Source organism: Thalassophryne amazonica, chromosome 18 (genome assembly GCF_902500255.1).
Source record: "Thalassophryne amazonica chromosome 18, fThaAma1.1, whole genome shotgun sequence".
Lineage (NCBI taxonomy): Eukaryota > Metazoa > Chordata > Actinopteri > Batrachoidiformes > Batrachoididae > Thalassophryne > Thalassophryne amazonica.
In genome coordinates, this window is record NC_047120.1 from 15,275,452 (window position 1) to 15,302,362 (window position 26,911).

The 26,911-nt window shown below is 40.7% G+C and overlaps 1 protein-coding gene across 6 annotated transcripts in view; it reads right to left on the reverse strand.

Annotated features, from left to right (window-relative positions):
- Positions 1-26,911, reverse strand: part of LOC117530690 (rho GTPase-activating protein 23-like) — a 207,929-nt gene that overhangs the window by 124,655 nt on the left and 56,363 nt on the right. For 3 of the 6 annotated variants that reach the window (XM_034193572.1, XM_034193569.1, XM_034193568.1), the window contains exon 1: positions 4,111-4,262. The exons of 1 other annotated variant lie outside the window; for it this stretch is intronic. In XM_034193572.1, coding sequence (XP_034049463.1) covers positions 4,111-4,161 — 51 coding nt within the window. In that variant the 5' untranslated portion in view covers positions 4,162-4,262. Of the gene's footprint in view, positions 1-4,110; positions 4,274-26,911 lie in introns of those variants that run through there. 2 more of the 6 variants (XM_034193571.1, XM_034193573.1) reach the window with 2 other exon arrangements.

The following is a 26,911-nucleotide window of genomic DNA, read 5'->3' on the forward strand; positions in this document are numbered from 1 at the left end:
ACCATAATTAAATGTTTTAAATTACTTAACCTACTTTCGTGCAACATATACCCTACCATAAATGTAAAAACAGCTTCAACATGCTGTCCTTAACACTAGGACTCGTGGACCCTAGGACTAGTAGGAAGTTCCAAGCTGGGCCACACTTTGCTAATGTATAAAATGTGGAAATTATTTATTTATCAAATTATTTTTGCATTACACAAGCAGAACACTGTTTAGCTTCCCTCATTTGTCCAACAGAAATTATGCAATAGTTGTTTTTATATGATGCAAGTGATCAACATTATTTCAATATTGTTGTGATTGTGCATCAGTTTTTGAATATCAGCGATTACCGGTACTAATTTGACATCATAGTTTTTCCATTTCGTAGTTATGTGCACAAACACGGACAGACACCAGCAGTATGCAGCAACAGCAACTTTGTGGTCAACAAGAAAAGAGTTTTTTGTGGTTTATCAACAAACCATAAAACTCAGAGATAACCCTTCACATTTTACAACTTCACTGGGAATCAAACAGTTATGTAACTTCAGGTTCAAGTATGTTTATCTCAAATAAATACAGGCTTCTTCCCCACACGTATGCGGGCGCCATTGGAGTCCATTCACTGGTGACATGTAGAGTAAAATTTTAAAATATAGGTTAACACAAAAAGTACGAGGTCTGTGATAAAAAAGCGGTCCTTTTTATTTTTTTCAAAAAATAAATGGATTTGATTCATATGTTTTTATGTCAGACATGCTTGAACCCTCGTGCGCATGCGTGAGTTTTGTCATGCCTGTCGGTGACGTCATTCACCTGTGGGCAGGCTTTGATTGAGGTGTGGACTCCCCCTCCCGTCGGAATCTCTTTGTCTGAGACGCTGCTGGAGATGGCGCGCATTGTTTTATCAAATTTTTTCAGGACCTGTGAGGGATATCCGAGTGGACACTATTCGAGAAATTCAGCTGGTTTTTGGTGTAAAGTTTAACGGCTGATGAGAGATTGTGGAGTTTCTTTCGCTTTAAGCACAGCCCACAAAGCGGATCGGCGCGGCGCGGTCGGAGGTGGCGTCCGTCTGGCTGTTTCGAGCTGAAAACATCCTAATTTAAAGCACTGTTCACCCAGGACGTCGTAAGAGAACAGAGAAGTTTCAGAAGAAGCCGGTATGAGGAGTTTATGCGGACATTCCACTGTTAAAGGAGATTTTGTAATGAAAGAACGTGCGGGCAAATTTGCCGAGTCGGATCCGTGACGATGTGGCAAATCCGTCTGCGCTACGACATGAAAAACACCTCCGTGTTGAAAACCATTTGTAAAATTCAGGCGGCTTTTGATGGCTTTCAACAAGTGAGTATCTGAGAAATTGTTTAACAGCTGGGCATGTTCCAACTTGTCCGTTAAGGTTTCCAATGGAGGGGTTTTTCCTGTGGCGACCCCCCGCGGTCGGGTCCGGCCCGACGTGAATCTGCCCGCACGTTCTTTCATTACAAAATCTCCTTTAACAGTGGAATGTCTGGATAAACTCCTGATTCCGAATTCTTCTGAAAGTTCTCTGTTATCTCAAGACGTCTTGGGTACATAGAGCCTGAAATTAGGAAGTTTTCAGCTTGAAACAGCGAGACGACACCGCCCCGGAGCGCAGATCGCCGTCAAGCGCCGTGGGCCTTCCTTACGGCGACAGTAAAACTCCAAAATCTCTCATCAGCCGTTAAAATTTTCACCGAAAACCAGCTGAATTTATCGAATGGTGTCCACTCAGTTGTGCCTTACAGGTTTTGAAAAAATTTTGATCAAACAAAGCAGCAGTCTCTGAGCCATTCTTAAACAATGAAAAAATCGACGAGAGGGTGGGCCACTCCTCACTCAAAGACCGCCCACAGGCGAATGACGTAACCGACAGGCATGAAAAAACTCTCGCATGCCCACGAGGGTTCCAGCATGTCTGATGTAATCACACGTGATTCAAATCCATATGGTTTTTGAAAAAAATAATAAGGTCCGTTACTTTTCTCACGCACCTCGTATAAATAAAAAAATTCAACAACAATTCAGTCTCATGCTAAACCACAAATGTAAGGGCCTAGAATAATAAAATGGCACCTATAGAACAGACTTGCCATAGATGCATTTCCAAGTCAAGATCAGAAATATTATGAGAGTATTTAAAGTCATGTATCGTGTATCATAAGGTGTCTGCAGTGTTACACACCTCGCCAAATCAACATGTGGCCCCAAATCCCCCCCTGCTTTGAGAAGCCCCTGCAAGGATTTCTACTAGTGGCCAACACAAAAACCTACAACAGCAAAACCTACGGCAACATTCCACATACATCAGACAATCTGACTGACACCAACACAGCCAACATTTAAAATAAAAACACGCATTGCACAGTTCTGACAGTACAATAAACCAAATAAAACTTTGATTATACCATGAAATAGTCAAAATCTTAAGAAAAAAAAAACAATTCAAACGTTCTTGACATATTAGTGGCGCTGTGCATTGGTAATTGTTATGTGTCGGACGCAGCTCGGAGAACCGACCAGCGTTTGAAGGACCCAGTATGAAATAAGCAGAGCACGGTACAAAGGCTAACTGAATTTAATACATAACAGTGATGTGATACAAAACAACAAAAGAGTGTGCGGTCTGGCGTGGTGGTGATACGGTGCGCTCCCAGCAGCGCTAACAGTCCGGAGCCAGAAGCCATTCGGACCCAAGGACCCCGCTGACACCCCCCAGGTGGCCGCAACAAACCGAGTCTGTGAAAGAAGGAACCATTATGTGAGTCCACACTCTACACACAGAGAGACCACTCAAAGGTGTACAAACAGCAAACACTTCCTGGCTTAATTACTAATCAGCTTCCCAACCTGCAGGCATGGAACATCCAGTTCACAAAACTCCACTGCAGTGGAAGCCGATACATGACTAACGTACAGCTCAATATAATAAGGTGTGAGGGACACCACATTTACTGACTGTATAAACGTTAGTCACAAAATCTAACGTACCTCAGGAAGTGTGCTGACGAGCGTGAGACCTCACCCCCTCCTCTTTCACAGACCGTGCATCAAACCCTGGACGTTCTCTGCATCCACTGATGATGAGATGGCTCCCGAGACGACGATCTCACCCGTCTGGTCACAAGGTCGAGTCTCTGGCAAATACACACTGTACACTCCAGTCTTAAATGCCACCATGTTCCAATCCATATAGATGCACCACAGCTGTGAGTCCTGACGAGCCGCAGGTGATCAGGGTGAGGTCCTGATAACCTCAGCAACACAGCCACTCAGTCCCAAATGCAAGCCACCTGGAAGGAAAAACAAAAGACAGAAACAAAAAGGCAGCCAGGCCCCCCAGCCATACAACAGTAATAATACAATAACATGCTTTTGGAGGGCGGTATGCATTTTCAGAGGCCCTCCGTTCATGGCCAGTCGCCCAAAATGACCGATCAGAATTGACTGACTCAGAATTGAGTGATTCCATATTTTTTCCCCTTTGCTTGGTCTAAAAAAGTAACCATTACTGATTGCCACAATTTTTTTTTTCCTGATTTCTTATAGTGTTTCTTAAAGCCAGAAAGTTGAAATGACTTTAGTTTTGTGTCATGTCTGTGACCTGCTTTTTTTTCTACAAAATTAAACAACTGAATGAACATCCTTCGAGGCCAGTGATTCCATAATTTTTGCCAGGGGTTGTATATCTAAATTGTGTTATATTTTGATAGATATAAAAGGTGGTAAAACCATGAACATACAGTGTCACATGAAAAGAAAACCAAACACAGGGAGTGATATCATCATGAAACATACAAACACAAAATTCAAACTTCTGCCTTTCACCTGAAATGAGGCAGTATGCTGTTGGAAAGAAACAAAAATACAATTTATTTCCAAGTGAATTCATTTTTTTTTCATTGGGTGTTTTGGGTCACTGGTGGCAGGATGCACTCTTAAAAAAATGCTCTTATAGTTTTAATGCACTGATTTGAAAGTGCCTGATTTGCTGCTGCTCAAACAAAGACACATTGCAAATTCAGGTTTTGCATAAATTATGTCAATAAAAAAATAGTCAGATTTGAAAAAAATAAATAACTGTATTTGATGACTTACTGAATCAGGTGGAATTCCAACAAGGCAAAAAGTAACTCCATTCATTGGCATTTAAGAGGCGAATGAACAACTGAGGTGAAATGAGTCTGCTGTGGACATCGTGGACAGTCTGTCTCTGCAGAACATGCTTTGATCATCTGCTCCCTGTCTGTGGGGACAAAAACACTCTGGCAAAGCTAGCCACATTAACACAAAACACTTCTGCAAAAGCCCTTCAAAATAAAAGCACCCCACGATCGCTAAAAACAAGAGTATGAAATATTAATTATAAATACAATATAGGTATTATACTTAGAAAAATGCAAATATAATGTATTATGGTGATAAATAAAAAATAAAGCTGGCGTCCAGATGATTTTAGTGTCTCACCTACTCAACCAATTTTTTTTTACTTCACTTGATATCGCCTGATACATTTGGTAAGAGCAGAAATCCACGCAGAAAACATTGTTTTAATATATTATTTATTTTCTGAGATATGATAATTAATTGTACAATAATGTCATTTTATTCCAGGCCTTCCATCTGTTGTTACGAACCCTACTAGTCATTAGCAGCTTGCTAACCACAGATGGAGGGCAAATGATAGACTGTAGGGTCCAAAATAAAATCATGTTATTGTCATTATTATCACTTCCACTACAAAAAGCACATAAGACCCACTGTCACTCATCAAAAAATATCCTGTCACTGTGAACTTTTCCACTGTGCTTGACAGAACCAAAGTTCAGTTGATTTGTTTCAGTATGACGTGTTTAATGGCAATGTTCCTGAGTTGGTGGTTAGCATGCTAACATCTCTGTGAGATGTTTTGTAAATCATCTCAGTGGTATTACAATATTTTTGGATTTCAAAGTGTCTATTTCTTGCTAACATTTACAAGATATAACAGAGAAATACCAATCTTATTCGATTTTCACCGAAATACAGCCATCTCGATGTGTATTTATGATTGGCTTGTTTAGTTTGACCAGCCAGCATACGTGACGCTGACATGATGCTACCTTCAGAAATCCTGGGGCACAACATTATATTTAACCTTACCGTTTCACCTAATACTCTGTTTTTATCCTGCTACTGCTACACTTAAAACAAAACAAAAAAATCTTAATAATAAAAAAATTCTGGGGCAGGAGGTCTAATGGAAGTATTGTCCAACAATACTAGAGTATTTAAAAAAAAACCTGTCCCAGAGCATGCACTAGCAGTGGGCAGATAATGCCATTATCAGCCACCTTTCATTATCATCACTGGCTTTGGCAAGCTGATACATAAAGTAATGGTCACCTCCAGGGTGCACCCCATGAAGTGATAATAATGTATGGAGTCTTTCAATGACCCATAATTCCTCATGCATGGAGAAGAGAAAATCGGTTTGTTAAATTTTTGATGTGTGCAGTGATCAGAGCATTATGTATAGATGAGGAGTTAAGTTGAACTCAGTTGAATGCATAGAGCTTGTTCATAAAGTTTGCTGACATGCAAATATGTGTGACTTTTAAATTCACTTGTTTTTTCCAGGGGGTTCCTAAGCACTAGTACTAAAATTGCATGTTAAAATAACATTCATTTTAAAGTTAACTCCAGTTAACACAGTATTTAGCAAGATGATAATGGCAGGAACTTTTCCAAAAACGTGCTGCATTATGGCTACCTGAAAGACCAAATCTTAGATAAGGACCACTGATCTGAACTTGACCTTGCATCTGTGACTAAAGTACAAATTATATAATGATAACCAGGTTATCCTCAACTACTGGGGGTCCTTACCTACAAGTAGTATGCATTAGCTAAAGTAAGGTAAGGCTAATGCTAATTAGCTAATGTTATTTAGTTATACTGTAACTAAAAGCAAAATTTAGAAATGAGTTAACATTACTATTTATCCATAGATACTTGGCACAAACTAATTCAGACTCTCTGAAGATAAGAAAGTTACATGAATTACATAAGACAGACAGCTGCTTATATTTAACATACTACAGAATCCTTGGGCTTATGTCACAACATAGACCCTAGACAGACCATAGATCATAGACAGACCACACACCAGATAGACCATTGGCCATGGATAGACCATAGATCAAAGATCATAGACAGTCCATAGACCATAAACCAAAGTCCACAGACAGACCATAGATCGACCATTGACCAAAGACCACAGGACATAGATAGACCATAAACTGGTGAGGGAGTCAGACAAGATGTCAATGATCATTAAGAAATGGCATCGTGCACATTATATTTGTATTCTCAACTGTGTTGGTAGCATGGCCCAAGCAGAGAGTCACCCCTTTGAGTATGGTCTTCTTCAGGTTTCTTCCTCAAATCATCAGAGGGAGTTTTTCCTTGCCACTGCTGTCTGTGTGCTTGCTCTAGGGGTTGGTAAGGTTACTTGTGCAAAGCACCTTGAGGAGGCTTTGTTGTGATTTGGTCCTATATAAATGAAATAAATTGAAACTGAATTGGAAAAGTGTATAAAAAACCCCAAAACAAACAAAAAAGCAAAAAACAAACTGGACGTTACACCATTGTCTCCCGCAGACAGACCACTAGGAAGGTGCATGTTAGGGGTGTCTGAAATTATATTTCAAGATTCTTTCAGAAACACACTGGACTATTTATAATTACAGGTAAGATGGGCAAAAACGTGTTTTCAGCTCCATTGTTTTTCTCTCTTTTTTCTTGGCAATGACAAGCGTGTCTTTCCTATTTGGGACAAAGCTATTAAAATATGCAAAAGGGAAGTGTAGAATCATCACCAGTGTAATAGTTACTGTCAGCAGTAGTTGAAGAGAAAATCAAAAGCGAGCAAAAACATGTCATTAATGACATTAATGCTGCCAACTGAATAAAGCTATTTTAAAACCCTTATTAGGTTGAAGTTCGAAATCGAGATACTTTTATTTTGAAAAGTCTGAGTGACAGTGAGATAGCTATTGCTGGTGCGCTTGACAAACGTCCTGTACAACAGCACGAGCAGGGTGCGAGCGGCACACAAGCCCGCCCTTCCAAAAAGAGTGACAGCTCGCACGCGGTGGGTGTGGCCACGCCTTGTCAAAGCCTTTATGATGTAAATGCGTGTGCAGGCAGTGACTGTCTGCCCCAAATAAACACCCAAATTGCTGAGGTGCTAAATTCTGCCCATTAAAGTCTTTAAAATCAGTTGCATGTCACCAGTTGTGACTTTAGACTCACAAAGCTTCAGTCACTTTTTAGGTAGAAAATTTAAATGATAGTTGATCACTGCCATAACTTCATGCTGTGGCTGATCAGTTTTACATCTCTGTAGTTGTTGCAGCTTTGCACATCATCAATGTTCTAAAAAAAAAATCCAAACCAACATACTTCTTCACTCCTCAAGCATCCTCTCACTTTCCAGGGTTTTATTAAACAATGTAGTTAAAAACTCCACTGCCATCTCTTCTAAACATTTCCATGCATCCACTGGAATGTCATCTGGACCCACTGCCTTTCCACTTTTCATCATCTTCATCTTCATCCTAGCTGTCCTCACTTCATCCTTACTCATCTCTTGCACTTCTCTATTTACTTTCTTGTCATCATCCATCCATCTTTCTCTCTCATTTTCTTCATTCATCAGCTCCTCAAAATGTTCCCTCGACCTTCCCAACACACTTTCCTCCCTTGTCAGCACATTTCCATTTGTATCCTTTATTACTTTAAACTGCTGCACAGCCTTTTATATAAATAAATGTATATATATTTATTTATATTATTTATATATTTATTATATTTATTTATATATAAATATATAACTATATAAATATGCCTTTTCCTAAGCCTTTGCCGCTTGTCTTTTCACCTTTTGCCAGATCTCCTTGTACTTCTCTTTACTTTCACCATCTGTACAAATTTACCAATTATTTTTTACCAAACAATCTCTCCTGATCCTTTCCTGTACATCTTTGTTCAACCAGCAAGTCTTTTTGTCTTCCTGCCTCTGTCCAGATGTCACACACAGTACCTTCCTTCCATATCTGCAGTACTTTTCTAGTTGTCCAGTTTTCCAGGTGTCTCTTCTTCACCTCAAAAGTCATCCTACAAACCAACATCTAATGCTATCTAGCTACACTCTACCCTGCCACCACTGCACAATCTTCAATTCCATTTAGTTTGGATCTCTGTGTGCACCTTCCTCCCCTTTTATACATGCCCACTGAAGTTTGCTCCCATCACCACTCTTTCATGCTTTGGTTCACTCTCCAACACCTCATCTAACTCACTCCAGAAATCTTTTGCCTTCATCTCACAACTTACCTGTGGGGCATATGCACTGATGACATTCATCATCGCCACTTCAGTTTCCAAACCCACACTCTTCACCCTGTTGGACACCCACTTAACATCCAACACACTCTTAATATACTCTTCCTTTAAAATGACCCAACACCATTTCTCCTCTCATCCACACCATGATACAACTTGAACCCACCTCCTCTTTGGCCTTAGTATATCTCCCTTTCTCTCTCTCCATCATATCAGCCAACTCTCTCCTGTTAAAGGTCATACTCCCAACATTCCACATAGTTGGCAGTATGTGTGAACTCTCACTTCCACACTTCAAACTTTTCTCCTCTCCTGCTGTCTCCGGGCACATTCTCCACCTCTTCTTCTTCCTCTTAATCTTTGGTCATTGTTAATTTGGGCTTCCACCACTCCGGTATGGAAATTCGATTTGGCAAAATTTACACCGGATGCCCTCCTCATTTATCCAGGACTGGGACCCTGCATGCATAACATCTGTTCTTATATATCAGAAGAAATAATGTTTAATGCATTTGTCTCTGTTCAATGAACAGATCTGCCTGCTGCAGACAGATGTACCAAGCAGCACCATACTGTTTGTATGTTTGAATGAAATCAGTGAAGTCCAGCACATACTCAGTGACTTGGAAATGTTCATCCCCTTATCTCAAGAAAACTGACTGTGAAAGTGATGATTTGCATTCATAATACTTGTATTTCATTTGTCCAATTGTGAAACTGTATAAAAATAGCTGTAATCCGTCACTGATTAATGTGGTATTTTAACACACTGAATTAAAGCTTAAGATCTTGACTATAAGCACATCTACCACAGATTGTTTGTAGTAGTTGTAGTATACAAAGGTACTTTGCTGTGTCCGATATGACTGTTAAAGATGAATGATAAAGCTTGTGATGGCATCACAAAAATTGATTTAATGTATTACTTGATTTAGTTGATACCATCACGAAATGTGTTACATTTTTGTGATGGTATCACAACATTATTTTGACAGTATTATGAAATTTGGGGTTGGGTGTTGAGGTTTGGGTTAAAAATAGTGACTGAAACTTAACTGCTTCATGACAATGTGAAGTATTTCATGATCCCTATGAGACTGGGCTGGTTTGAAAATGCGATTGACTGGAGTTCACATTAGATCAGTGGTTCCCAATTGTGGTCCTCAAGAACCATTGTCCTGCACAGTGTCCATGTTCTACTCTCACCTAACTGGCTAAATGCAGTGATGACCAGCTGCTGACAGCCTGAAAACACATGATGGAGCTGTGCTGAGTGGAGCAGAGAGAATAAAGGGAACATATGTAGGACCAGGTCCTTGAGCAGCAGGGTTATAACTCAATGTACTACAACGCAGTCAAACGTCCATCACAGTAGCACGGACTGAAAAGAAACTAGGTTTGCTGAGTAGGTTTTACTCATAAAGTCTCAAGTCTGCTTCATGGTCAAATACACCAAACTGGGAGTCAAATCTTAGGATTCAGAAAAGAAAAATCAGTGAGGTTGAAGAGCTGCTGGAGGATCCACACGGGTCCAAACACGGGTCCAAACCAGTCCAGTTTGAGAGAATGTTGAGTTCTGTCTTACATTTAGTCTGATACGTGTTTGTTATGTTGTGAAAGCGTGTGGGAGAGTTATCATGCCTGAAGGAGTGTGTGTGTACGTGTGTGTGTGTGTGTGTGTGCGCACATGTTCTCGTGCTTACTGGAGCGAGACACGACCCAGCACTGATGTTAGCCAGCAGTGCCCTCGCGACAGACGAAAGAGCATGCACAGGAATGTACAAAAATAACAAAAAAGAAAAAGGTGGTGTGTCCGTCGCTGCAGACGGGACGCTACGGTGACAGGACTGACATCACTGTGCCAATATTTTGTATCCATGTGCATCTGCCTACTTCAAACACTCCCCATGCAATTCAGCAGCTTCCATTACAGATGTAGACAAAAGTATAGATATTTTTAGAATGTTGAGAGAAATAATAGAGAAATGACTGTTTCCGTGGACTGATTGAATGTCACCGCTGGGTTTTGTCCTCTCTCAATAACTGTCATTCGTGCTATTTTTTAAAATTATTGCCATAATGTCATCTCTTTTGATGTTCACCAAGCTCTCTCTCTCTCCTATTTTATCCCCAAATACTGTACCATGTATTTTGGAATGTCATGTGACTTTCTCTGTAAGGTGCATCCACAAAGTATTCACGGCACTTTACATTGTTCACATTTTGTTATGTAACAGCCGTATGCCACAATGGATGAAATTAATTTATTTCCTCAAAATTCTACACACAGTACCCCATAATGACAATATACATATATTTTTTTGTTTTTGTTTTTGCAAATGTATTAAAAATACAAATACAAAAATGCATTTAGCAAATGTATTAAAAATACAAATACAAAAATACAAAAAAATAATCACATGTCCACTGTAAGTATTCACAGCCTTTGCCATGAAGCTTAAAATTGAGCTCAGGTGCATCCTGTTTCCACTGCTCATCCTTGAGATGTTTCTACAGCTTAATTGGAGTCCAGCTGGGGTAAATTCAGTTGACTGGACATGATTTGGAAAGGCACACACCTGTCTACATATAAGGTCTCACACTGTTAAACCGAACACTCCATTTTAATACAATAATTAAGTTAATGTAATTCAAACTTTGAAAAAGTTATAGTCACTCATTTCCATTAATTAACCTAACTCAAAAATGAATTGTTGTCATAACAACTCAGTTCCTTTAAGTGCATTTAAGGTTTTGTGGCATTTAAGTGTTGGTGATGTATTTCCAGTGCATTCCATTCACTCATTTTAATTGAGTTTATGTAATGGAGGCCAGCAGGTGTTGCTGTGCATATGCAGTTAGTAAACCTCACTCCCAACAGCTCAAAAGGATTCTCTGGTCACAAGGCCAGAGCCTTGGGTTTTAGCCTTCTGCTTAGAGAGTCTGACTTCCATGCTAGAGACCATGAGTTTGCATCCCGAGGGGAGCAAATGGGCGGAGTCATAACAACATCATCAACATCATCATCAATTTTATTTATATAGCGCCAAATCACAACAAACAGTTGCCCCAAGGCGCTTTATATTGTAAGGCAAGGCCATACAATAATTACGTAAAAACCCCAACGGTCAAAACGACCCCCTGTGAGCAAGCACTTGGCGACAGTGGGAAGGAAAAACTCCCTTTTAACAGGAAGAAACCTCCAGCAGAACCAGGCTCAGGGAGGGGCAGTCTTCTGCTGGGACTGGTTGGGGCTGAGGGAGAGAACCAAGAAAAAGACATGCTGTGGAGGGGAGCAGAGATCAATCACAAATACAACACAATGCAGAGTGAACAAGTAAACCAAAGAATGCATCAAAAAAATCTAATCCAAAATGTAATGCAATTTTTTTAGGCAGAAATTTATTTGTCACTTTTTTTTATTGAAAAACATAAACTAGATTTACATAAGTTCAGTTAACTATAAATTGTTAACTTACTAAAACTTTAACAATGACATTTTTTTAATTATTTTCTTTAAGTTGGCAAACTCATATGGTTTAAGGCAATCGGTTTCCTCAAATGGTTTGAGTTGAACTAACTCATTGAGTTTTATACTGCACAGTTGACAGCATGTCAGAGCACAAATGAAGCATGAAGTCAAAGGAATTATCTTGAGGCACAAATCTGGGGAAGGGTACAGAAACATTTCTGTTGCTTTGAAGGTTCCAATGAGCACAGTGGCCTCCATCATCCATAAATGGAAGAAGTTCGGTTTCCATCAGGACTCTTCCTAGAGCTGGCTGTCCGTCTAAACTGAGTGATCAGGTTAGAAGGGCCTTAGTCAGGGAGGTGACCAAGAGCCCGATGGTCTCACTCTGTTAGATCTCCATCATTACTCTGGGGAGAGAGGAGAACCTTCCAGAAGGACAACCATCTCTGCAGCAATCCACCAATCGGGCCTGTATGGTAGAGTGGCCAGATGGAAGCCACGCCTTAGTAAAAGGCACATGGCAGTCCACCTGGAGTTTGACAAAAGGCACCTGAAGGACTCTCAGATCATTAGAAACAAAATTCTCTGGTCTGATGAGACAAAGATTGAACGCTTTGGTGTGAATGCCAGGTGTCATGTTTGGAGGAAACCAGGCACCATCCCTACAGTGAAGCCTGGTGGTGGCAGCTTCATGCTGTGGAGATGTTTTTCAGCAGCAGGAACTGGGAGACTAGTCAGGATTGAGGGAAAGATGAATGCAGCATTGTACAGAAAGATCCTGAATGAAAACCTGCTCCAGATCGCTCTGACCTCAGACTGGAGTGATGGTTCATCTTTCAGCAGGACAATGACCCTAAACACACAGCCAAGATATCAAAGGAGTGGCTTCAGGACAACTCTGTGAATGTCCTCGAGCCAGAGCCCAGACCTGAATCCGATTGAACATGTCTGGAGAGATTTGAAAATGGCTGTGCACCGGAGAGGTGCTGCAAAGAGGAAACCTGCCCAAAGAAATGTGCACCATGTTTGTAGCATCGTATTCAAGAAGACTTGAGCCTGCAATTGCTGCCAAAGGTGCATCAACAAAGTATTGAGCAAAGGCTGTGAATACTTGTGTACGTGTGCAACAAAACAAATTTGCAAAACAAAAAAAAAAAAATTCATTTTGTCATTATGGGGTGTTGTGAAAAAATAATAATTTACTCCATTTTGGAATAAGGCTGTAACATAAAGTGTGGACAAAGTGATGCATAGTAAATCCTTCAGAGTGACACACTCTGCAGTGCAGCACAGGACTGTGAGATGAAAGCGTACAAGGACACCAGAGCTGCATGAACAAGATGTGTCCAGCTGATACTACGGGTTTTATTTAGGTGCACATGTTCCAGCAATGTCTCAGAAAACAGATCTCAGATCTTCCGTCTTAATTTATTAAGACGGAAACTTGAGGTGAGGTTGTTTTCACTGCTTTCTCTCTGTGTGTGTGTGTGTGTGTAGACTTGGTGTTTATATTACTTGGATAGATTTGGAGAGGTTATGGTCCATAAAACACCTTTTGTTGTATATCTCAACAACCAACAAGCCTAGATGGATAATCTGAAGCACATATTGATCAACAAAATATCTATGATTGATTGGTATGGATGACTTTATAATGAAGTCACACAGAGTTGATGTGATGATGTCATATACAGTCAAAAACACCATTAGAGACAGATGTTTATTTACTTATACGTTTATATGATGGTGTGTAGAAGGTTGGTTAGTTAACCAGTAGCCTCAGGTAAGCAGGGGCCTTCACAGGAACCTTGGGTGTCACTGGAATGGCTTTGTATCAAACAAGCAGTTACTTAGAGAGAAATGAAGATGAGGAGTATCACTTGGCTTGTGTGTATTAATACTGTACTTTTATTCAGTATATTTTGGTGTTCCCTTTTGCCATTCTGTTTTGTCACATGTGATGTTCAGAATAGACATGTTTAGGATGTTTTTGTGCCTATGACATTATCATGTCAGCTTTTTATTCTATTTTTGTTAAAACTTTGTCTTTTATTCAACATGAAATACGACAAAACCTCAGGCCCCCTGTGAGAAGAGCAAGAGAAGAGTAAGACAAATTATATGTCTGGATTTTTTAAAGCAGAAATATTTATGAAAATGATAAAAATAAGTGACGTCATTTCCTTTCTTTCAGTTTCTTTTGCGCTGCACTTCTCAATCCTCGTGGCTTTTTCCAGGCTTATCCCTGTTGAATCTCTTTCCGTTTTGTTGACGGAGGATTTTGGGGATTCATTGGAATTAATGTCTCAGATGTATCAGGAGAGATTAGTGTGAAACGGCGTCCCAAAACAAAGGCCTGGCAAACATTTCTCTCTAAATTTACTGTTATTGTTGGCACATCGCGGAGGAAACAGGGAGCCGCAACTTTTTATTCTCACAGTAACGGTGCGTCTGCTGCAGCTTTGTCTGTTTGTCTGTGGAGAAAGTGACGATTGTTGGGAGGTGGAAACAGACCACAGGAGAGTGAGGGGTGTGTGTGTGTGTGTGTGTGTGTGTGTACACACATGGGGGTTTCTGCGGAGGCACTAATCTGGTCTTGCTCTAAAAACAGTTTTATCCCCCCTGCAGGAGGTCCACGCTCGGCGTCCTCTCACCCTCCCCCCAAATCAGTTGCTGTCCTCCGAAAGATGCCCCACGAGTCCACCTGCCACCCCCAAAAACCATCACCCCCTCATGCACTTTCTGATAGTCTGTTTGCCTCTGCAATTCAAACTATAACACCAAGAAAAAAAGAACAGAAAAAAGCAAGCTGCGGTGATTGTTCCTTCGACTTTGAAGTTTATTTCACTGCAGACATGAACCTGAGCTATTTCAGTTTTTTTTCTGGTCAGCTTCATTTCATTAGTTTAATACTATTTATAGATGCATGTGTGCCATCGAGGTATTTTAAGAACGCCTCATCCCATTTAATCAAACCTTGTAGCTACACTGGTCCTACTGATGGGAGAACGTGGTTTGGTTTTAGTAGTGACTGGACAAAGATCAAAGCCAGAAGTCAGATCTGAGAGCTTGCCCTGTTGCCACCACATCACCACATGACGGAACCTCCTTGGGTCTCCGATGGCAACCACCCAACTAGTCCAACATCTATCTGAACCGTGGCCACCCCCTTGGCCTTTTCTAGCAGCTGGGGTCCCCAACACAGAGGCACCTGCATGCTGGATCATACCTAGAGAAATGCAGCATGTAGCCAATATGTTGTAACTGATGTCTTCTAACATTTGAAGACATGAATGTCACTATCGTGATAAGTGGATGTCAATGATCAAGGTCGGACCTCTACCTCTATTCTAATATGTTGCAAGATAGTTCATTCACTTATAGTTCAGAGTTGTAGTCTTACACACCTCTCTGCAGCTTCTCTCCCCCTGCCATCCCCTCATTACCCCATCCCCGTAGAGACAGTGCCTGCTCCCAGACCACCAATAACCAGCAAAAATCTATTTAAGCATAAAAATTCAAAAAGAAAAAATAATATAGCACCTTCAACTGCACCACAGACTAAAACAGTTAAATGTGGTCTATTAAACATTAGGTCTCTCTCTTCTAAGTCCCTGTTGGTAAATGATATAATAATTGATCAACATATTGATTTATTCTGCCTTACAGAAACCTGGTTACAGCAGGATGAATATGTTAGTTTAAATGAGTCAACACCCCCGAGTCACACTAACTGCCAGAACGCTCGTAGCACGGGCCGAGGCGGAGGATTAGCAGCAATCTTCCATTCCAGCTTATTAATTAATCAAAAACCCAGACAGAGCTTTAATTCATTTGAAAGCTTGACTCTTAGTCTTGTCCATCCAAATTGGAAGTCCCAAAAACCAGTTTTATTTGTTGTTATCTATCGTCCTGCTGGTCGTTACTGTGAGTTTCTCTGTGAATTTTCAGAACTTTTGTCTGACTTAGTGCTTAGCTCAGATAAGATAATTATAGTGGGCGATTTTAACATCCACACAGATGCTGAGAATGACAGCCTCAACACTGCATTTAATCTATTATTAGACTCAATTGGCTTTGCTCAAAATGTAAATGAGTCCACCCACCACTTTAATCATATCCTAGATCTTGTTCTGACTTATGGTATGGAAATTGAAGACTTAACAGTATTCCCTGAAAACTCCCTTCTGTCTGATCATTTCTTAATAACATTTACATTTACTCTGATGGACTACGCAGCAGTGGGGAATAAGTTTCATTACACTAGAAGTCTTTCAGAAAGCACTGTAACTAGGTTTAAGGATATGATTCCTTCTTTATGTTCTCTAATGCCATATACCAACACAGTGCAGAGTAGCTACCTAAACTCTGTGAGATAGAGTATCTCGTCAATAGTTTTACATCCTCATTGAAGACAACTTTGGATGCTGTAGCACCTCTGAAAAAGAGAGCTTTAAATCAGAAGTGCCTGACTCCGTGGTATAACTCACAAACTCGCAACTTAAAGCAGATAACCCATAAGTTGGAGAGGAAATGGCATCTCACTAATTTAGAATATCTTCACTTAGCCTGGAAAAAGAGTCTGTTGCTCTATAAAAAAGCCCTCCGTAAAGCTAGGACATCTTACTACTCATCACTAATTGAAGAATATAAGAACAACCCCAGGTTTCTTTTCAGCACTGTAGCCAGGCTGACAAAGAGTCAGAGCTCTATTGAGCCGAGTATTCCTTTAACTTTAACTAGTAATGACTTCATGACTTTCTTTGCTAATAAAATTTTAACTATTAGAGAAAAAATTACTCATAACCATCCCAAAGACGTATCGTTATCTTTGGCTGCTTTCAGTGATGCCGGTATTTGGTTAGACTCTTTCTCTCCGATTGTTCTGTCTGAGTTATTTTCATTCGTTACTTCATCCAAACCATCAACATGTCTATTAGACCCCATTCCTACCAGGCTGCTCAAGGAAGCCCTACCATTATTTAATGCTTCGATCTTAAATATGATCAATCTATCTTTATTAGTTGGCTATGTACCACAGGCTTTTAAGGTGGCAGTAATTAAACCATTACTTAAAAAGCCATCACTTGACCCAGCTATCTTAGCTAATTATAGGCCAATCTCCAACCTTCCTTTTCTCTCAAAAATTCTTGAAAGGGTAGTTGTAAAACAGCTAACTGATCATCTGCAGAGGAATGGTCTATTTGAAGAGTTTCAGTCAGGTTTTAGAATTCATCAAAGTACAGAAACAGCATTAGTGAAGGTTACAAATGATCTTCTTATGGCCTCAGACAGTGGACTCATCTCTGTGCTTGTTCTGTTAGACCTCAGTGCTGCTTTTGATACTGTTGACCATAAAATTTTATTACAGAGATTAGAGCATGCCATAGGTATTAAAGGCACTGTGCTGCGGTGGTTTGAATCATATTTATCTAATAGATTACAATTTGTTCATGTAAATGGGGAATCTTCTTCACAGACTAAGGTTAATTATGGAGTTTCACAAGGTTCTGTGCTAGGACCAATTTTATTCACTTTATACATGCTTCCCTTAGGCAGTATTATTAGACGGCATTGCTTAAATTTTCATTGTTACGCAGATGATACCCAGCTTTATCTATCCATGAAGCCAGAGGACACACACCAATTAGCTAAACTGCAGGATTGTCTTACAGACATAAGGACATGGATGACCTCTAATTTCCTGCTTTTAAACTCAGATAAAACTGAAGTTATTGTACTTGGCCCCACAAATCTTAGAAACATGGTGTCTAACCAGATCCTTACTCTGGATGGCATTACCTTGACCTTTAGTAATACTGTGAGAAATCTTGGAGTCATTTTTGATCAGGATATGTCATTCAAAGCGCATATTAAACAAATATGTAAGACTGCTTTTTTGCATTTACGCAATATCTCTAAAATTAGAAAGGTCTTGTCTCAGAGTGATGCTGAAAAACTAATTCATGCATTTATTTCCTCTAGGCTGGACTATTGTACTTCATTATTATCAGGTTGTCCTAAAAGTTCCCTGAAAACCCTTCAGTTAATTCAAAATGCTGCAGCTAGAGTACTGACGGGGACTAGAAGGAGAGAGCATATCTCACCCATATTGGCCTCTCTTCATTGGCTTCCTGTTAATTCTAGAATAGAATTTAAAATTCTTCTTACTTATAAGGTTTTGAATAATCAGGTCCCATCTTATCTTAGGGACCTCATAGTACCATATCACCCCAATAGAGCGCTTCGCTCTCAGACTGCAGGCTTACTTGTAGTTCCTAGGGTTTGTAAGAGTAGAATGGGAGGCAGAGCCTTCAGCTTTCAGGCTCCTCTCCTGTGGAACCAGCTCCCAATTCAGATCAGGGAGACAGACACCCTCTCTACTTTTAAGATTAGGCTTAAAACTTTCCTTTTTGCTAAAGCTTATAGTTAGGGCTGGATCAGGTGACCCGGAACCATCCCTTAGTTATGCTGCTATAGACTTAGACTGCTGGGGGGTTCCCATGATGCACTGAGTGTTTCTTTCTCTTTTTGCTCTGTATGCACCACTCTGCATTTAATCATTAGTGATTGATCTCTGCTCCCCTCCACAGCATGTCTTTTTCCTGATTCTCTCCCCTCAGCCCCAACCAGTCCCAGCAGAAGACTGCCCCTCCCTGAGCCTGGTTCTGCTGGAGGTTTCTTCCTGTTAAAAGGGAGTTTTTCCTTCCCACTGTCGCCAAGTGCTTGCTCACAGGGGGTCGTTTTGACCATTGGGGTTTTTACGTAATTATTGTATGGCCTTGCCTTACAATATAAAGTGCCTTGGGGCAATTGTTTATTGTGATTTGGCGCTATATAAATAAAATTGATTGAAATTGATTGATTGACTCACTCATCTTCAACTGCTTATCCAGGACTGGGTCGCAGGATTGCAAAATAGCTAACTTATGGAAATTAGTTTAGGTATTTTCGTGTTTGTGAACTTGACTGCTTTCTTGTCATGATACCGATACTTTCAAATGTAGATTTGAAATATTAAATCAAATCAAATCAATTTTATTTATATAGCGCCAAATCACAACAAACAGTTGCCCCAAGGCGCCTTATATTGTAAGGCAAGGCCATGCAATAATTACGGAAAAACCCCAACGGTCAAAACGACCCCCTGTGAGCAAGCACTTGGCAACAGTGGGAAGGAAAAACTCCCTTTTAACAGGAAGAAACCTCCAGCAGAACCAGGCTCAGGGAGGGGCAGTCTTCTGCTGGGACTGGATGGGGCTGAGGGAGAGAACCAGGAAAAAGACACGCTGTGGAGGGGAGCAGAGATCAATCACTAATGATTAAATGCAGAGTGGTGCATACAGAGCAAAAAGAGAAAGAAAGAATATCATGCTGTAAATAACTGCTTTCATTTCTGTAAATAATTAAATAATGTAAATACAAACGCAAGACTTTTGTTTTTGCTCCCATTTTTCATGAGCTGAACTCAAAGCTCTAAAACATTTTCTATATACACAAAAGACCTATTTCTCTCAAATATTGTTCACAAATCTGTCTAAATCTGTGTTAGTGAGCACTTCTCCACTGCTGAGATAATTCATCCCACCTCACAGGTGAGGCATATCAAGATGCTGATTAGACAGCATCATTATTGCACAGGTGTGCCTTAGGCTGGCCACAATAAAAAGGCCACTCTAAAAATGTTCAGTTTTATCATGCAGCACAATGCCACAGATGTCGCAAGTTTTGAGGGAGCGTATAATTGGCATGCTGACTGCAGTAATGTCCACCAGAGTTGTTGCTCATGAATTGAATGTTCATGTCTCTACCATAACCCGTCTCCAAAGGCGGTTCAGGGACTTTGGCAGTACATCCAAATGCAGACCATGTGTAACCACACCAGCCCAAGACCTGCACATCCAGCATGTTCACCTCCAAGATCGTCTGAGACCAGCAACCCGGACAGCTGCTGCAAAAATCGTTTTGCAGAACCAAAGAATTTCTGCACAAAACATTTGAAACCATCTCAGGGAAGCTCATCTGCATGCTCGTCATCCTCATCAGCGTCTTGACCTGACTGCAGTTCATCATTGTAACCAACGTGAGTGGGCAAATGCTCACATGCAATGGCGTCTGGCTGCTGATCAACTCCATGTGAAGGAGATGTGTTGCACTGTGTGAGGCAAATGGTGGTCACCCCAGATACAGATATTGGTTTTCTGACACCCCCCCGCCCCACCCCCAGACCTCCTAATAAAGTAAAAGTGGACAGTATATTACATGGAATTCAATTTAAAAATGCATTTTAAAAAATCACAAGCTGGCTACATAGTGGCAGCTGTGGCCCAGCTGTGAGGTGTGTGTGAGGTGTCCTTACACAGCAAATTTTAACGATTTTTTACCCGAGGCCATCAAATATGGCCATCGGGTATTGAAAAGACTTTTCATCCGTCTGTCCGTCCGTCTGTCCACCTGTCTCTGTGCTCAGCATAAGTCCAGTCCTATTACTGCCATAGTCTTCAAATTCATAGAGAACATTCTTGGGAAACAGACCTTAGGCAAGTTCAAAGATGGCTAACCTTGACCTATATTGAGAGGTATTTAAAGAGGTTAAAAAGATATCAAAGGAGTGGCACATTCTTTTTCATTCTGTTCCAGTTTTTTTTTTTTTCTTTTTTTGAGTGTCAGGGGTGTCACCCATTCAGAGTAGTGCGGTACCATGATGTCAGTGGCAGGTTTTGTTCTGGTGCTGCAAAACTACTTTGTTTATGAGTTTATATAACATGTTTCTCGTATATTATGTAAAAGCTACTGAGACATAAACACTTTTAAAACTGAAAACGCTGTTCTTGGAACCTGATAACACCTCTGTGTGTATATATATATATATATATATATATATAGATCTAGACATCATCCGTCGATACAATAAAGACCATCTATTCATCCTAGGATTAGGGTAGTTGGGCTCTATGGGTGGTATCTCCCTTGTCCTGGACTCTTAATTGCCAGCATGACATCGTATAGTTGTTGTATGATGACCATGAACTTTCTGGGGCATCTGTACTTTGCCATGATTCTCCAAAGGTCCTCTCTACAAACATTATCAAAAACTTTGGTCAGATTGACGTAGGTTGAGTAGAGATCGTTCTACTCCTGGCACTTCTCTGGCAGTAAACACCATTTCAATGGTCCCACAATCTTTCCAGAAGGCACACAGGCTCTCAGGTAGGAGGCCTTGCTCCAGATGTGCAATGAGGTGGTTGAGCATAACTCGTGCCTTCACCTGTGATAGACAGCAGGGGGATTCTACAATGATATTCACAGGCTTGGCGGTTTCCTTTGCATTTGTTGAGATGTATGATGGAGGCATCCGTGAAGTCCTGTGGCACTGTCTCATGCTGCCAAATGAGCTGAAACAGCTGGTGAAGGTTCTCTGTCAGGACCACACCACTTTCTTTGCAGATCTCAGCTGGGATGGAGTCCGAGCCAGGTGCTTTGCCACTGGATAGGAGGACTGTTTTCTCCAAAGTCGTTGTGTCGTTCATTGTCTTTTTAACAGGGACTTGAGGTAACCTGTTGATGACTTCATTACTGACGGTGGAAAGCCTGTTCAATACACTGTCAAAGTGTTTCACCCATCCTTCCAGAACTTTCTCCTTATCTGTGATCAGCATTGATGTTAAGGATTTTATATATATATATATATATATGTTATCACTGTTAAACATTTGTAGCTTTGTCTTCTTTCTCATGAGAACGGTGTTGTGCTGTTTTGCACTTCACCCTGAGAACGTACGTGTTATTCAACCTTGTTTTAGCTTTGTCTTCTTTCTCATGAGAACGGAGATGTGCTGTTTTGCACCTGTCTTAATGCAATCCTGAGAATTCAATTTTGTTTTAGCACTCTGGGGTCAATCTGAACTGGGAATGAAGGACTGGATGTACTTATTGTTATAACATAACTTTGTTTTCGTAGCCGCTAACGACTGGGAGTAAAAGAACTGAAGGTTGAATTTTGACTGATTGTGATGCTTAGTGTTCCAGGCAGATGCAAAACAGCTGATAACTGCAACAGACGAACGAGATGTGCTGACCTGAAGTGTTCTTCCTTACAGCTGCACTTGACGTATGCGTTTATGTTATGGGAAGAAACTTGTCTTGCGTCATTACCCCCACCCTTAGGACAAGTTTCTTGTTTATGTGATGAGGGCGTCTCTTAATAAAAAGAGCGGAAAAGCAGGCCAGACTTTAGTGTAGCCTTGGTGTACAGCCTGGCCGCACTCCGCGCGTAATATTTGACTTTCTGTCTCACTGGTGTTTCTTGACTCTGTTTGTCTTGTTAAAGGTTTAAAAATGTTTGGAGGAGAAAATACCCAACATTGACTGGGGGCTCGTCCGGGATCTCAACAATACCGGAGGTGTCCAGCGGAGGTCGTCAAGTCCAGACGTAAATCCTTGGCCAAGGTCCGATCGATTGATCGTGTCTGCAATTGTCGACCACCGTTGGCATCGTCTGGTTGACGAGATTTTCCCGAAGAAGACAGACAGGAAGTCGAGTCAGTGAGTAGAATTTCTTTGTAAATAGTACTGAGTGAGTGGTGATCAGATCACATAAACAGTTAAATTCCGCAAGCGATGATACAGAATCGTCTGTTAATGCAAAGCAGTTAAACTCTGTAAGGAGGGTGCGGACTCCTCTGTTTATATACGCGTACCGGTAGGGGATAAAAGTGATCACATAAAACAGTTAAACTCCGTAAGCGATGATACAGAATCGTCTGTTAATGCAAAGCAGTTAAACTCTGTAAGGAGGGCGGACTCCTCTACGGTTGCGAGGGACGCAAGTAGTTAAATTCCGGAAGGAGGATACGGACTCCTCTGTTTTAATACGTAAAGGAAATCCCGGGTAGAAATACGTGCACTGTAAAAAGTAGTTAAATTTGGCAGGGACGGCGGAGTCCCCTAATGCAGGACATTAGTTAAATTTCACAGGAGGGTGAGCTCCCCTGGCATAAGAATACGCGTACGATTATTAGGAGTGTTTCTATGTGTAAATAGTGTTTTGCGCAAGTGTAAATAACTGTGTGAAAACTGTGTGTGTGTAATACTTTGGACAACGTTAGTGACAACCGTGCGTGTGGAAGCAGAGGCAAGTGATTCCGCTTCCTACGGGGAGGTGAAAGGAATCAACCACACGACGGCAAATTAATTGTCACGTCCAAAGAAAGTGTGAAAACTTCAGATTTAGAACACCCTAGGTGTGCCCCCGTCTGAAGTCCAAATTATAACAAGGGATAATAAAAATGGGGGGTAAGACGTCTATAAATAAGGAAAATTTATCAACTGACGACTGGAAATTTATGGAAGCAAAAAATCCAAAAACAACAAAAAATTGGAGACCTGGACAGGAGTGGGAAAAAATTCATTAATGATTGAAACTCTGAATTATTGATTGGGTCTGTTCATGAATGTAACAAAAAAAAATAGTAGCAGCTCAAAACACTGAAATAGATGCTTTACGTACCATGGTGATGCAAAATCGCATGGTTTTAGACTTGCTTACTGGTTCACAGGGAGGAGTTTGTGTTCTGCTGAACACAACATGCTGTACTTTCATCCCAGACTCCATTCATTCAGTGGATATGCAGGACGCATTGGAGGAGCTGAATGAACTTCGTGATGCAATGCATAAAGACACCCTAGCCGTGAACCGGTGGAATCCCTGGTCCTGGTTGACTTCAGGACCATGTTGGCAGTTACTATTGAAAATGGTGTCAAATACATTTGTACAGCGTAATCTGGCCTTCCAACAAACTATGCCAAAATATCAAGCATTGAAACAGTCAGACCTTAGTGGAGAAAACTGTAATGACTGTACTGAGAATTATGATGATATTGAAAAGCTCACAACTCCAGTTCAAGCTTGAACTGTTGACGTGATGAGTTAACACACTCTTAGCCTATGAAGCTTTAGCTGAAAAAGTAATAAGACAAGTGGTGTAGTCGAATAATACAGAAAAACGGTTCATTTATACCAGTCGGTAGGAGTGATGTATGGTGGTGGTGTGGTGATAACAGAATCTTTGATAGACTGCCACGAAATGTGTCAGGTTATTGTGCATTAATATCATTATTGTTACCCATGACCCCTGAAGACGTTACGACATATGCAGCCTCTTATTCCTGAGGATTGGCAGAAAGGCATAGCCAGACATAGAGTAAAAAGAGATTGGAAAGGAGTAGGAAATCCAACATATATTGACGCAATAGGAGTCCCCAGAGGAGTGCCTGACGAGTATAAACTGGTTGATCAAATAGCAGCTGGATTCAAATCTTCCATCTGTTGGTGGTGTTCAATTAATAAAAACGTGGACAGAATAAACTAAGTTAATAAACTAACTAACTAAGCTGGGTGATGCCTGCTATACGTTTAACAGGTGATAAACAGGTGGGAAATGTTAAGGATTTTATATATATATATATATATGTTATCACTGTTAAACATTTGTAGCTTTGTCTTCTTTCTCATGAGAACGGTGTTGTGCTGTTTTGCACTTCACCCTGAGAACGTACGTGTTATTCAACCTTGTTTTAGCTTTGTCTTCTTTCTCATGAGAACGGAGATGTGCTGTTTTGCACCTGTCTTAATGCAATCCTGAGAATTCAATTTTGTTTTAGCACTCTGGGGTCAATCTGAACTGGGAATGAAGGACTGGATGTACTTATTGTTATAACATAACTTTGTTTTCGTAGCCGCTAACGACTGGGAGTAAAAGAACTGAAGGTTGAATTTTGACTGATTGTGATGCTTAGTGTTCCAGGCAGATGCAAAACAGCTGATAACTGCAACAGACGAACGAGATGTGCTGACCTGAAGTGTTCTTCCTTACAGCTGCACTTGACGTATGCGTTTATGTTATGGGAAGAAACTTGTCTTGCGTCATTACCCCCACCCTTAGGACAAGTTTCTTGTTTATGTGATGAGGGCGTCTCTTAATAAAAAGAGCGGAAAAGCAGGCCAGACTTTAGTGTAGCCTTGGTGTACAGCCTGGCCGCACTCCGCGCGTAATATTTGACTTTCTGTCTCACTGGTGTTTCTTGACTCTGTTTGTCTTGTTAAAGGTTTAAAAATGTTTGGAGGAGAAAATACCCAACAATTGATCTGTCAGCAAAAAGTTGGGGAGCCAGTGATCCAGAAGTAGTTGGGCCATAATAAACTTTCTTCAAGCTGTTGTAAAGTTCTTCATGTCGTTCCTGTCTGCCAAGCCCTGGCTCTCATCTGCTTTGATATTCAGCTAGGAATCCTGCATGTGATCCAACTTTGCTTGAATGGTGCTCTTTAAATTTTTCAGTCTGATTGTCTTTGATGCTGACTTTGGGTCATTCAGATGAGCTTTGTAGGCATGGTGCTTCCTCTAGCAGCTGCTTGATCTCCATGCAGTTCTCATCAAACCAGTCCCTATGCTTTCTCCATGGCTGCGTTATACACCATCTCATGAAGTGTGGCCCAAGTTGTATCAACATCATAGCATTTCAGAACAGTGGACATCTCTTGGGCTGGATGTGGAGCTTAAGTTTGGAGACAACAAGGCGGTGGTCTGTCCAGCATTCTGTGCAGCACCTGGTATTCCTTACTCGTATGTCTTGCCTGTCCTTCTTCCTCACGATAATGTAGTCAATGAGGTGCCATTGCCTTGAGTGAAGTTGCATCCATGTTGTCATGTTACAGGTAGGGAGGTTGCTGATGAGAAGACCATGCTCCGCACGGGTCTAGAGGAGTAGTAGTCCGTTGCTGTTGCAGTTGCCGACTCCATGCTTCCTGATAACTCCTGTCATATCCAACTCTCATGTTAAAATCACCAAGAATGATAAGGGCTGACAGCGGTGGTAAATCTCTGTCTACAGGAAAGTGGGAGTCTCTTCACAACACCAATGCAGAGAACAACATAGGTAGGTAAAATGCAGTCTTTATTTACAGCACTGGTGATTGTTAATGAACTGGAACACAGCAGAGTAGTTAGTAAGTGTGGCAAAAGTGTCCATATGGGAACAAGATAAGAGGCTAACTAGGAAACGATGCAGAGATTAAAAATGTACCAGGTGATAGTGTCCAAAGACAGCAGGCTAAACTTGGATAAGACAAAGTGATCACAATGGTACGAGGCAACTAAGAAACAAACACGGAGAAACAATGTGAGGATAGAATACAAGCAGGATGTTCTGGCACTGCATTGAGGGACTATGGATGTTTAATTAAATAAACACAATTAACACAGAAGTAAGCGAGATTTTAACCAGAACCTTGAATACCTGTGAAAAGGAAGTAAAGCCCAAGAACCACATTAGAAACAGGAGTGTCAAGATAAGAGCACCAGAGGATGCAATCAAATGTGATCAAGTGACACTCTAAATAAAATGTAAAAGTCATACTGAAGCAGGTTTGACTTTGTTTATTCATATATTCTTGTCTCTTGTTATACAAGTTTTTATCATGCTCCGTTTGGATGTACTTCTGTTTTGTCTGCTTCCTTGCAGTGTGCAGTAGTGTTCAGAATAATAGTAGTGCTATGTGACTAAAAAGATTAATCTAGGTTTTGAGTATATTTCTTACTGTTACATGGGAAACAAGGTACCAGTAGATTCAGTAGATTCTCACAAATCCAACAAGACCAAGCATTCATGATATGCACACTCTTAAGGCTATGAAATTCGGCTATTAGTAAAAAAGTAGAAAAGGGGGTGTTCACAATAATAGTAGCATCTGCTGTTGACGCTACAAACTCAAAACTATTATGTTCAAACTGCTTTTTTTTTTTTAGCAATCCTGTGAATCACTAAGCTAGTATTTAGTTGTATAACCACAGTTTTTCATGATTTCTTCACATCTGCAAGGCATGGAGTCAACCAACTTGTGGCACCTTTCAGCTGTTATTTCACTCCAAGATTCTTTAACAACATTCCACAATTCATTCACATTTCTTGGTTTTGCTTCAGAAACAGCTTTTTTGATGTCACCCCACAAGTTCTCAATTGGATTTAGGTCCAGGGATTGGG